This window comes from Myotis nattereri (genome assembly GCF_964212035.1).
Source record: "Myotis nattereri genome assembly, chromosome: 15".
In the NCBI taxonomy this organism is placed as follows: domain Eukaryota; kingdom Metazoa; phylum Chordata; class Mammalia; order Chiroptera; family Vespertilionidae; genus Myotis; species Myotis nattereri.
This window is the reverse complement of record NC_138090.1, coordinates 40,866,364-40,879,449: the sequence shown is the minus strand read 5'-3', so window position 1 is coordinate 40,879,449 and position 13,086 is coordinate 40,866,364. Positions and strand designations below refer to the sequence as shown.

The 13,086-nt window shown below is 46.6% G+C and overlaps 1 protein-coding gene across 2 annotated transcripts; it reads right to left on the bottom strand.

Annotated features, from left to right (window-relative positions):
* Positions 1-1,163: 1,163 nt before the first annotated feature.
* Positions 1,164-6,917, bottom strand: LOC308530219 (cytochrome P450 2A13-like; the record flags this gene model as incomplete). Of its 2 annotated transcripts, XM_081106741.1 has the most annotated exons (9): positions 1,164-1,345; positions 1,892-2,033; positions 2,496-2,683; positions 3,117-3,258; positions 4,196-4,372; positions 4,839-4,999; positions 5,145-5,294; positions 6,100-6,262; positions 6,738-6,917. In XM_081106741.1, 9 exons carry the CDS (start codon positions 6,915-6,917, stop codon positions 1,164-1,166), a joined length of 1,485 nt encoding a protein of 494 aa, XP_080962867.1. The 2 variants fall into 2 exon arrangements, with proteins under 2 accessions (XP_080962867.1, XP_080962868.1); XM_081106742.1 differs by lacking the exon at positions 6,100-6,262 and having other exon boundaries at positions 5,145-5,307.
* Between the last annotated feature and the right edge of the window lie 6,169 nt (positions 6,918-13,086).

The following is a 13,086-nucleotide window of genomic DNA, read 5'->3' as shown; positions in this document are numbered from 1 at the left end:
AGCCTGCTATGAAATTTGCAAGGCTCAGAGAACCAAATTTACCCTCTCTTTTTCTCAATCATTGGTTCTCCAGGTGTGGCAAGTTTTCTTTTCTTGGGGGGAGAAAGATGTGTGTAGCATTTAGTTCAAGAAACACAAAACCAAGGCTAATGTGTATGAATGTTCAGATTGTGCACTGATTGAGGATGTCACTTCTAAGGGAACACATACTGACTTATTTGAGAGTAAGAAGGTGATTCTGAGACTCTTAGCTGAGTCGTACAGTAGACCCCAGATCCATCAGAGAGAGCCAAACCTTCAGAAATTCATAGCAAATGAGTTCATGCATACACGCAGAAGATGCAATCATATACTTGGGTGCACACACACTTGTATATGGCTGTGCCATGACCAAAGTTCTCCCAGCATTCACTGAAGTGTTTTTCTCCCACACCCAGTTCACTGAAAGACCTGATTCCTGTTCCCCAGTCTCACTCTGATTAGATCCCATCTCATAACGGATCTGATCAATGCCCTGGCATTTGTAGTGTACATGAATGGACAAGAGCATGCAGTGAAGCCAGGTCAGCTGCCTGCCAGGGCTCTGGAAAAATCCTTGGACAGAGCTGTTCATATTGTATAATGATATACTAAGTTGTCATTTTTTACTTAAAAGGAAGGGGTGCTCTTTAAGAATCTACCCAAAGGACAGTGGGCTATGTATAGCCATCCCTGCACAGATCTGTGTCTGAGTACTTGCTGAGCACTTACTGTGTTCTGTGTGGTCTCAGATAGAGACTTAAACTTTCTGAGCCTCAGCTGTGTCACCTGTGGAATGGGTATGAACACAGTTCCCTTCCCATAGGTTTGTGAGCATTAAGGGAGGTGAGTGTGTAACGCTTTTAGCACAGAGCTGACACAGAGTACTTGCTCAATAAATAATAGCTGTTACTATTATTATTATCATCATTCACGGTATAGTATAAGGTTTCACTTTATCTCATCCCAACTCTGAAGGATCTACCTCTAGCACGGTGCACAGACAGCCCATCGGTTTCTTCTTGCTCTCTAATCCACCTTGTACCTTCTTTTACTCCACCCCACCCCCATCCTTAGCACCGCCCCTCCAAGCCCCGCCCTCCCATTTGCTCCTCCCACTAGCCCTGCCCTGTGGCAGCTCTAGCTCAGCGTGGCAGGAAGCTCATGGTGTAGTTTCGTGGGATGGTGGCAAAGCCCACATGTTTCGGGGACACGTCGATATCCTTGGGTGACTGTGGGGACTTGAAGCGGAAGTTCTGCATGATGTTGGTGAGTAAGAGAAAGAGCTCCATTCTAGCCAGGCCTTCTCCAAAACAGTACCGCTTTCCTGACAAGATAGGGTGGGAAGGGCAGAGGTGAGGCCTACTCTCACTGCCACCTCTTCCCTCTCCCCATCTCCAGCTGCATTCTCCTTGGGGAGGAGGGGACGGAATACCGTGGCCTGTAGACTTTCAGAGAAGTCTCTAATCCTGTCTGAGCCTGTTTCCCTTGTACATGGGGTGGGGGTGAGCCATAGTAGGCTGTAGCAATGGGAATTGTAGAGGACCCTTCCCCCTAAACATACTCATATGGCTGCTGTGCTATCATCTCCTTAGGAGTCTGAAGAATTCAAGTGACCTTGGGCAAATCTCTGACTCACTCTGGGTCTTGATTTTTCCCATCTCTGAAGTAGGTACTATCACCCCTTTCCTTTTGCCTGAGTTTTGGTAGGTGTTAGTTAAGAGGGTTACACTTGGTTGGCTGCAGGGTAGATAATAAGAGGGACTTGCAAGCTGGAGAAAGCTACTAGGCTACATCTCAGAGAGGGGAGCAGGGATGAAGGAGTCCCCTGTTGGTGTGACGGGTGGCTTGCTAACAGACAGTGGTCTCTTACCAATGGAGAATGGCACAAAAGCATCATTCTTCTTAAACTGCCCTTTCTCATCTAGGAAATGCTGGGGGTTGAAATCTCCGGGGTTGGAGAAGAACTTGGGGTCTCTTAGCACGGAGCCCAGCATAGGAAACACTTCAGTGCCCTGGTGGAGAGGAGGAGGGATTGACAAGGTGAAGGGGGAATGGGTATTCAGAGAGCATATGGGGTTATAGGGGGAATGTGAGTTCTCTGGGTAAGGAGCAATGGGAGCCAGGGTCCTCTCTGAGGGAGGAGCTTTGAGGGATGTAACATTTCTGTCCCTGAGACAGGAATTTCGGGGAGTATGGGGTCTGTGTCTCCTGAAGCAGAAGCTTTGGGGTACATGCAGTTCATGTCTCTCAAGGCTGGATGTTTGGGAGACATGGGGTTCATATTCCCTGAGGCTCGTGGTCTTGGGGAAATACGGGATTCAGGTGTCTCTGAGTGGGAAGGTTGAAAGGACATGTGATTGGGGAAGTCTTTGATTGAGGGAGGGGGACAAGGGCTGGGAAGCTTCTAAGGAGGATGGGGTGCTGAGTCACAGGGTACAGGTTGGATGTCCCTCTAGGCTAAGAAAGGGCAGCACCTTAGGGAGGAGGAAGTTCCGAAACTTGGTGTCCTTGGTGACTCTGCGGGCCACACCCATGGGGATCATGTCTCCGAATCTCTGGATCTCGTGGATCACTGCCTCTGTGTAGGGCATCTTGGCCCGGTCTTCGAACTTGGGCTGACGGTTTTTGCCAATCACCCGGTCAATCTCCTCATGGACCTTGGCTGTGGGATAAGGGGGAATACGTTTAGGTAGCTAGGGGTCTCAGGGCAGGAATGATAGCCCAAATATGTACAACTGGATGGATATATGATCATTCGAAACAGAGGTTGGTCCAAGCATTGTTGGCGCAGGGTCCTGTTAACCTGGTTATGCCAGAATCGTGGGGGAAGCTGTGAGGGAGGGAGTCTTGGGGGATGGTCTGGAGGGGCAGGTAGTGGGCACTTGGTGGAGCTATTTACCAATCAGTTCAGATATTTTCAATATGTTAACCGCTAATGAAACTTGGCTGGTCCCTATTAGCTGAATATCATCACCCATCTGTGGATAGCAGGGAGTGTCTGAGGGTCCAGAAATGTGAGAGAGGTGGGGGCATTGCAGCGGGCTCAGAGGAATTCTGAGGGTGTGGCCCTCACTTCCCCGCCCCTGCAGCCTTACCCTCCACATCCGGGTGCTTCATGAGCAACAGGAAACCATAACACAGGGTCGTGCTGACCGTCTCGGTGCCCGCAAAGAAAAGGTTCAGCGTGGTCATTACCAGGTTCTTCATGTGGAACTCAGAGTTGGGGTGCTTTTGCTCCTGCAGAGAGAGAGCTTCAGGCCAAGCCCACTCCCCCATGCTTTCAGGGCCCTTCGGGGGTTTTTCCTCTGGACCCACTTCTTATAGATCTGGACCAAAGGTCGGAAGAGGGACCCTAGTTCTGCCAGGCCTTTTCCAGGCTGGTGGCTCTACCCAAAAATTCTTCTCACTTTCCTTATCCAGCTGACTATCTGTTCTTTAATTACCCACTTAGTTGTTGCTTTTTAATTATACAAATATTTACAAATGAGGGAATAGAGACAGTGAGCAAGAAAGACCATGATAGAATGCATCAGAGAGAATTGAAGAGAGACATTTTCTGAGGCACAGACTGGAAATTAAGCAACAGCATCCTATTCCTTCACTGAAAATCTTGAAGATTACTATAGAGAATCCACTCCCTGATCCTTTCCCCTTGAACTTCTGACTCCATAAAGCCCTTCCAGTCAGGAGTAGGGACCCTCCAATGTTATATAGTAAAGACAGGTCACCTCTGATTACCAAGGAATGAAAGGTAAGAGCATGGTGGCTAAAAGTGGCCTTAGAGTCTGAAAGACCAGAGTTGGAGCTAGCTGTGTGACCCCAGTAACAGAACTTACACTCTCGGGCCTCAGTTTCCTCATTTGTAATATTGGAGTCATAGTAGAATCTTCTCCAAGAGCTGGTGTGAGTGTTAAATAGGTGAATACCGTAAAGTTCTTAAAATAGTGTCTGGTGCACAGTGGTGCTATAGATGTGCTTATTATGATGATTTGCACACACAAGTCCTGCCCATGGGTAAAGGCTCAGTTGAGAGAACAGTGAATTATAATTTGGATTTTGAGGGTTATGATGGGGGGTCACCTGAATAAGCCGCTCTTCTTCCCCGCCCCGCACCCCCCACCAGGTTTTCCTCTGCTAGGCTTTGGTCTTCTTTGCACTGGCTGCTGGCATGTACCTCCTGCATGCGGATGAGGAAGGAGTCAATAAAGTCCCGCGGGGAGTTGGGATCCAGTGTACGTTGGTTCTGCTCCACCTTCTTGGCTATAAAGTCCTCCAGCCCCTGGAGCTCCTTAAATGCCTGCTGCTGTGGCCCCGGCAGGTGTTTCATCACTGAGGAGAACATCTCATAGAGCTGAGAGGGGAGAAGGAAAGGGAAGGACAGCTGTTGGTGGACGTCACCTGAAGGGAGTGGGGCCTGTCTCAGGACAAGGGAGGCACCGGTAAAGGAACCTGTGCAGGTGTTTAGGTGTGTAGATGGGGCTGGATGGAAACAGATATCTAAGCTTTCATGCCAGATCAGGGTGAAAGCTCCTGCCCACAAATTTAGAGGAGATGGACTGAGACACATCCAGATTTCCTTCCTTCCCTTTCTTCTTTTGTAAGGAGAATATCAGCTGAGACATTCAGGTATTGGAGACTGGGTATTGGGCCCCTGCCCTGAGTTCCTGTGCAACTGTTCAGTTGTCCAAGGGAGAAGGCTGGTTTTGAGCGGACCCTGGTCTGGAGGGGGATAGGAGCTTGGGGCACCTGTGTCCGCCTAAGGGAGACGGTGGCTGGCTGTGCTAGGGCCACAGTAGAGCCAGGTTGGGATCAGTCACCTGCCCTGTAGGTGTAGCTGTGAACTGGAAGCTTCCCAGCATCATGCGCAGCAGTGAAAGGAACTCTTTGTCCTCGTAGTCAAAGCGGTCCCCAAAGACAATGGAGCTGATGACATTGGAGACAGTTCGGCTCAGGAAGAAGGTGGGATCGATGAAGGCACCTGGGGGGGGGGGGGGGATCGGAGAGAGTCAACTTGGTGGTTGGATGCCAGTCTGAGAATTCGAGGAATGCCTTCCCCCAACTTAGTTCCCCTCCCAGGCCAGGAGGGCATTTTCCTTCTCTGCTCTCTGGGGTGCCAGGCTCACCTCGCGTGCCCCGAAAGGCCTCGAGGAGGAAGCCCGCCTCCTCCTGGATGCGCTCCTCTATGCCACGCTTGCCCACGCCGAAGTCCCGCAGCGTACTGATGGAGAAGCGCCGGAGTTGCTTGGCGCACTCCCCGTTGCTGAATGCCACTCCTGGGGAGGGAATGTAGGAGTGGGGAGTGGCCAGAGAGGGGCGGGGTCAGATGGAGGTGGGGGAAGAGGGGGAGAGAGAGAGAGAGAGAGAGAGAGAGAGAGAGAGAGAACATTCAGAGTCAGAGAAATACAGAAAGAGAAGGAGACCAAGTTGGAAGAAAATTAGAAGAAAAGGGGCAACACGGATGTACAGAGAAACAGAGATGCAGAGACACTCATGAAGAGAAAGAGGCAGGAGGGAAGGAGGGGAAGTGAGATATGTGGAGATCTGGGAAGTGGGAGTAAAAATTGAGAAGGATTCTAAGACTGAGATGGACAAGAGAGAAAAACATATACAGAAAAACACAGAGAGACTAGAAGAGAGAAGAGGCTTTTACCAGGAGGTGGAGGCATGGGGATTGTGAAGCAGAAAAAATGAGAGATTCTAAGACAAAGGAAAAGAGAGGCAAGGAGAGGGAGAGAGAAGCATGGGCGGGCACAGAGCTGAGAAGGAGAAAACAACAAATGACACTTGGAGACAGAGGACCAGGGTTCCAAAGGAAAATTCCCAAGAGCTTCTAAGAGATACAGAGAAAGAAGAGCCATCTAGTGAGAGAGAACCGGGAGATGGGGCAGAGAGAAGCAGGGAAACGCAGAAACACTAAGGCAAGTTAGAGGGGACACAGGGATAAACAGAACGGGACAGAGGGGACCGAGGAAGGGCTCTGCCTCAGCCTTGAGTGGGTGGTGAGTTGGGAGAAGAATGCTGGGACACTGAGGCCACAAGTCTGCTTGACCACATTCCCCCTCCCAGAGTCCCCCTCACCATAGCCTTTGAAGAGCCAGTCAAAGGTGGCCTGCTGGCCTCGCCCACTGAATTCCTCAGCCTGGTCCACCAGAGCCTCCTTTACAGCCTCATATCCACACAGCACCACGATCCTCCGAGTGCCAAGGTAGACGGTGAACACGGGACCGTAGCACTCGCTGATCTGATCGAGAGGCAGGGAGTGGTGAGAGGGAGCAGCCCCAACTCTGAACTGACTCTGTACCCAGACCTCACAGGCTGGGGATACACTTTGCCCGAGTTCTGACAATCAAGTAACTGGACATCCCAAGATCTGGTCTTTCGTGGCTGGAACCCCAGTACTAAACCTTCAAAACTCCCCCCTCTTGCCCTGGCTGGTGTGGCTCGGTTGCTTGAGTGTCGCCCCATGCACCGAGAGGTCACCAGCTTGATTCTCTGATTCCTGGTCAGGGCACACGCTCAGGTTTTGGACTCCAATATTTCTCTCTCTTTCTGCCTCTCCCTCTCTTCTGGAATCAATACAAACATATATCTTAAAAAACAACCTCCTCCTTCCTAAGATTTCAGTCCAACCTTGCCAATCTCCTGCCACAAAGTCTCAGCCAGACTGGGCAGGCCCCCAACCCCACCCTAACACCCATTTCCCTGCCTCATGATACCTTCATGAGGGAGTTGTACATCTGCTCTGTGTTCAGCTGCAAGTAGTTCCCGATGAAGGGCAGCGCTCGGGGACCAGGAGGTAGCTTTCCCCAGAACTTCCTTTGCCGCCAGACAGACATCAAGACCATTATTGTCAGGCAGGACAGCAAAGCCACCAGAAGCAGCCCGGAGGCCAGCATGGTGGCACTGAGAGTGAGAGTCACATGGTGAAGGCTGGGACTGCTTGTCTTTATACTAACTGGCAGAGAGGGGCGGCCTTTGGTCCTAGTTATATAACTGTCTCATTTCACCTCCCAGTTACACCTCCCACCAGGCTCCCGCCTAGCTTGGGATGCAGCCAGCAATGGAGGAGGAAGGGACTCCAGGGTAGATTAACAAGTCTGATTTGTGGCTTCTCCTGAGGGGCCAGCCCAGGACTGTGGACTACGGGGAGGGGGAGATAGTAGACAAATTTCAGAGCTGAAGATTCCGGAATATTTGCATGTATGAGTCCCTGAGCTTGGGATTTGGGGTCTCAGAGTGAGAAAGAACATCAAAGTTGTGGAGTTTGGGGCTTTGGGAGAGAAGAATAAAAGATTTAAGGTATTGGAATAAGACAGAATACGTGGCTGTGGATTTGGGGATCTTTTGCTGAGGAGGGATGTAGGTTTAAAGGTCTCAGGATTGGAGATTTCAGAGAATGGATTTGAAGGTCTTGAGGTGAGAAGCACCCCAGCAGTGGATGTGGGCTCCCTGGGGGAAGAAATATATGAGTCCAGCTGGATCATGGAGTCAGCTCCTGGCCCAGATGCTGACCTGCTTTTGTTTTGGACATATCACCTCTTGATGCCCGGAATCCTCATTGGCACCTCAAAGCAGAGTCAAGATGGCATGCCACAGGACTGCCCATTCCTGGTTGGGAAAGGGAGAGACAACCAGAGCCACATCTCAGTGGAACTTTCCACAGAACTAGAGAAGATTGACTCATGGTCTCAGTTGGCAGAGGGATCGGCCATGACTTGGGAAATAGTAATGACAACTGCAATACAGTACGAAAAAATCCCAACTGTCTACAGGGTTATAATTTACAGAGAGCCACAGTGACTCCCTGCCCAGATCCTCAGGGAAACCCACCAAGTTGATTGTATCATTTCTATTGTTATTGTCATTATTATTATTATTAATGCTTCCCATTTTACATAGAGTTAAGATGAGGGCAGAGAACAGAGATTGGGCAGGGGGCACATATGTCTCTCTTGCTCTCTAGTTTTATTCCCCCTTTCTGGGATTGAGTTTGCCACCAGTGGAAAGGTTATATTTGAGGGTGTGTGTATTTTCGAGGTGATTCCTGGCTCAGCAAGGCTGCTATTATCAGGCAGAGGGAACCAAAACAGGACAAATTTGGGTAAGCTTCAGTGTTGGGAACAGGGGTGGGGCCTGAGATGCTGAGGGGCGGGGGGACGGAGGGGGTAGAGAAAGGATGAGTGACTTTGTTGTCCTCTCCTCACTGGCATTCTTTCTTAAGAATGAGGACTGTTTCCCCTTGGTGAGCACTAATTGTGGAGATTGCAGGATCTTATGGAATCTTTATAAGAATGGGCTGGGTCATTATCATTCTTACTTTGCAGTTAAAACCAAGACTCCATAAAGCCACTTTGCTGGAGGTCACAAGTAAAACATGATGAAGCTGGGCTTTGAATACTCTCTCCTGCTTTCTCCATTGACTGGCCTAGCCCACCCTGGGGGCCAAGTGGAGACCAAGTTTAGCAGCAGGTGGGTGCTGAGATTGGCATTGGCATCGGCAGGTTCTGCTATTGGCATCAGGTAGCCCTGGGACAGAGGGCCATCACATTGGGATTGAGCTTGTTTCCAAGTAGACACTAGGAATGAAAATGAGTTGACACTGAACTTGAGACCAGGAGAGCAGTAATAGAGCACCGCTGGTATTGAGAGGGCTCTGAGAGTAGACCCAAGTGGCCATTGAGGCTGGCTTCCAGAAGGCATGTGGTGGCACCATGTGGGCTCTGAGGTTGATCCCAGTAGGCTCCAGCATGAGCACCAGATGAGCACTGAGATTGGTCCTATGTGGGCCTGAGAGGGGCCCCTGACAGCTACTGGGCAGGCTCCAACATTTGGACCATCCTGCTCAGGTGCCACCTCTAATCTCAGGTGAGTGCAAGTGGGTGAGCCTGGCACTCTGAGGACGGGCATGCTGCTCAAAGCATTCTAGGCCCCTGTACTCTGAGACCTGTAGGGAGGGAACAAAGGGTGGAGTATGAAGCAGAGAGAGAAAAGTTGTTTGTTTTGTTGAGAAAAGGAAGATTAGCAAGGGTTTGGTAGGTAGAAATCTCCTAATCTTTTTTTTTGTCTTTTTACAAAATGAGGTAACATTGGTTAACAACGTTATATAATTGAATGTGTATAACATTCTATATACTGATATCTATATACTGGATTACATTCTTTTTTATATATTTTATTTTTATTTTTATTTTTATTTGTTTTATTGCTTGAAGTATTACAAAGGGTATTACATATGTCTCCTTTTTCCCCCCCCTTGACATTCCCCCGGCCCCTACCCCCTAGTGTCTTTTGTCCATTGGTTATTCTTATATGCATGCATTTAAGTCCTTCGGTTGATCTCTTAACCCCCCCCCCCCCCTCAAAACCCTCCCCAGGCTTCCCACTGTAGTTTGACAGTCTGTTCATTGCTGCTCTGCCTCTGCATCTACCCCTGTTCATCAGTCTATACTGGTCCCCATTATCTGTCCCAACCTCACTGGAGCTGTCCCAACCTCACTGGGGCCGTTTGGTCCTCACCAGGACCGTCTTAACCTCACTGGGGCCGTCCTGACCTCACTGGGGCCATCCCTACCTCACCGGGGTTATCCCTACCTCACCAGCGTCATTTCAACCTCACCAGGGCTGTCCCGACCTCACCAGGGCTGTTTCGGCCTCACCAGGGCCGTTTCAATCTCACCGGGGCCGTACCAACCTCACCGGGGCCGTCTCGGCCTCACCGGGGCCATCCCGACCTCATCGGGGCCCTCTCGGCAAGCTGGGGCTGTTTCAACCTCCCCAGGGCCTGACTTCATTTATTAAATCTAGTAGTTTTTTTATGGATTATTTGGGGTTTTCTAAGAACAATATCATGTCATCTGTGAATAATGACAGTTTTACTTCTTCTTTTCCAATTTGGATGCCTTTCATTTCTTCTTCTTATCTGATGGCTATGGCTAGCACTTCCTAAATCGAACAGGAGTGGTGAAAGTGGGCATCCCTGTCTTGTTCCTGTTCTTAGGGGAAATGGATTTAGTTTTTGCCCATTGAGTATGAGGTTGGCTGTAAGTTTGTCATATAAGGCTTTTATTATGTTGAGGTATAATCCCTCTATTCCCACTTTGCTGAGAGTTTTATCAAAAAAGGGTGTTGGATTTTGTCAACACCCTTTTTCTGCATCAATTGGTATCATTATGTGATTTTTTCTCTCAATTTGTTTATGTGATGTATCACATTTATTGATTTGCCGATATTGTACCATTCTTGCATCCCTGGAATAAATCCCACTTGGTCATTGTGTATGATCTTTCTAATGTAATGCTGGATCCGATTTTCTAGAGTTTTGTTGAGGATTTTAGCATTCATCAAGGATATTGGCCTGTAGTTCTCTTTCTTTGTGGTGTCTTTATCTGGTTTTGAAATTAGGGTAATGCTGCCTCGTAGAAAGAGCTTGGAAGTGTGCCTTCTCTTGAATTTTTTGAAATAGTCTGAGGAGGATAGGTTTTAGTTCTTCTTTGAATGCTTGATAGCACTCCCCTGTAAAGCCGTCCGGATCAGGGCTTTGTTTGCTGTAATATTTTTGATTGCTGCTTCAATTTCTTGGGTAGTTATCAGCCTATTCAGGTTTTTCTTTTCTTCCTGATTGAGTTTGGAAGCTTGTATTTTTCTAAGAATATGTCCATTTCGTCTAGGTTGTCCAATTTGTTGGAATAGAGTTGCTCATAATATTTATTCATAATCGTTTGTATTTTTGTGGGGACGGTTGTTACTTCACCTCTTTCATTTCTGATTTTGTTTATTTGGGTCCTCTCTCTTTGCTTTTTGGTGAGACTGGCTAGAGGTTCATCAATCTTGTTTATCTTTTCAAAGAACCAGCTCTTGGTTTTATTGATCTTTTGTATTTTTTTTTTGTCTTTCTGTCGTTTATTTTCACTCTGATCTTTATTATTTCCTTCCTTATGCTTACTCTGGGCTTTTCTTGTTGTTCTCTTTCTAATTCTTTGATTTCCCCTTCAATTTTTTTTTAATATATTTTATTGATTTTCTTACAGAGAGGAAGGGAGAGGGATAGAGAGTTAGAAACATCGATGATGAGAGAGAAACACCGATCAGCTGCCTCCTGCACACTCCCCACTGGGGATGTGCCCACAGCCCAGGTACATGCCCTCGACCGGAATCGAACCCGGGACCCTTCAGTCCGCAGGCTGACCCTCTATCCACTGAGGCACACCAGTCAGGGCTTCCCTTCAATTTTGAATGATAGCCTTGCTGGGTATAGTATTCTTGGATTCAGTCCCTTGCTTTGCATCACTTTGTGTATTTCATTTCATTCCCTTCTGGCCTGATGTGTTTCTGTTGAAAAAATCAGTTGATAGTCTAATGGAAGATCTCTTCTAGGTAACTTTCTGTCTCTCTCTAACAGCCTTTAAGATTCTTACTTTGTCACTGTTATTTGTCAGTGTAATTATGATGTGTCTCCATGTCGGTCTTCTTGGGATCATCTTGTTTGGGACTCTGCGATCTTCTTTGACTTGTGTGAGTTTTTTCTTCCCAATATCAGGGGAGTTTTCTGTCATTATTTCTTCAAACAGGTTTTTTATTCCTTGCTCAGTTTCCTCTTCTTCTGGCATCCCTATTGTTTCATTTCTTATTGTCCCAAAGCTCCCTTAGGCTCTCCTCCTGGTTTTATTTTTTCCCCATTTGCTGCTCTGCTTGGGTGTTTTTTTCCTACCTTTTCTTCTAGCTCACTGATGGGGTCCTCAGCTTCTTCTAGTCTACTGTTGATGCTTTCTATTGTGTTCTTTATTGCATCCATGTCAATCTTCATTTCTCCTTGCTTCCTCTTCATATCCTTTTGATTCTTACACATGTTGTAGAATTTGTCTTCCATCCTTTTCAGCATCCTTATCACCATTGCTCTGAATTCTTTCTCTGATAAATTGCTTGCCTCCATTTTATTTACTTTTCTTGTGATTTCTCCTTTTCTTTCATGTGGGGGCTGTTTTTTGTCTCCCCCATTTTTGCTCCCCTCAGGCTGTCTGGTTATGTGGCTCACTCTCTACCACATTGACCAAAAGGCACAAAATACAACTGAACAAGACACAACACAGAGGGAACAAAGCACGAATGTATTCAAGACACCAATAACCCCAAATAAAGGTGACCACAAGAGAAAAGAGAATTAGGGGATAGAAAGAGCACAAAAATGATTTTGAGAAAAGGAAAAAAGGTAAAAGAGGAAAGAAAATGAAGAAAAAAAGAGGGGGAAAAATATAGGTGTATAGGGAGAAAACTTTGAAAACCAACAAATAAACCAAAAAATGCAAACAACAAACACCCAGAAAAAATGGGGGGGAGCTGAATCTGAAGAGGCAGAGCTTATTTCCAGAAGGTAAAGTAAAGGAATTGAACGAATGGGAGAATGGCCACAATTCAGTATAGAGGAGGTAGAAAGAGAATGAGTGTATAAGAAGAAAATTAAAAAACAAAATACTCAATAAATTTAATAAACAAAATAAAATAATAATAATTAAAAATAATAATAATTTAATATATTAAAATATATATATTATCTATATATAAATTTAAAATTTTTCCCATTTCTTTAATCTATCAATCTAGAAATTCATCTATTTTTTGAAAAGGAGAATATAGAACAGATAGGCCTGAGTTTGGTGAGTGAAATTAATTAAGCTATTAGTAGAAGAAGAGAGCAAGCGAGGAGAGGAAAAACAAAAGCATAAAATAAAGAAAACAAAAAAATCAAACAAACAACAACAACAAGAAAAAATATTGGTTAGCAAAGAAAGATAAAAGAGAAGGGTGCATGGACTTGGAGCAGGGGAGAGGAAATTAGATATACGAGTAAGCCAACAGAGACTACTATAATAGCAGATAAAGAAGATCAATTTTTAACAATGAATAAAAAGAAAGGAGAGAGAAAAAACTAAAGCAGGAACAGGAGAAGAGAAACAGGATGAAAAAGGGAGAAGTGAGGAAGAAAGGGTTGGCATACAAGAAAAATTAGATAGGGTAAAACAATGATTAAAACATAAAAATAGAATGTAGAACACTAATCCAAAAAAGGTT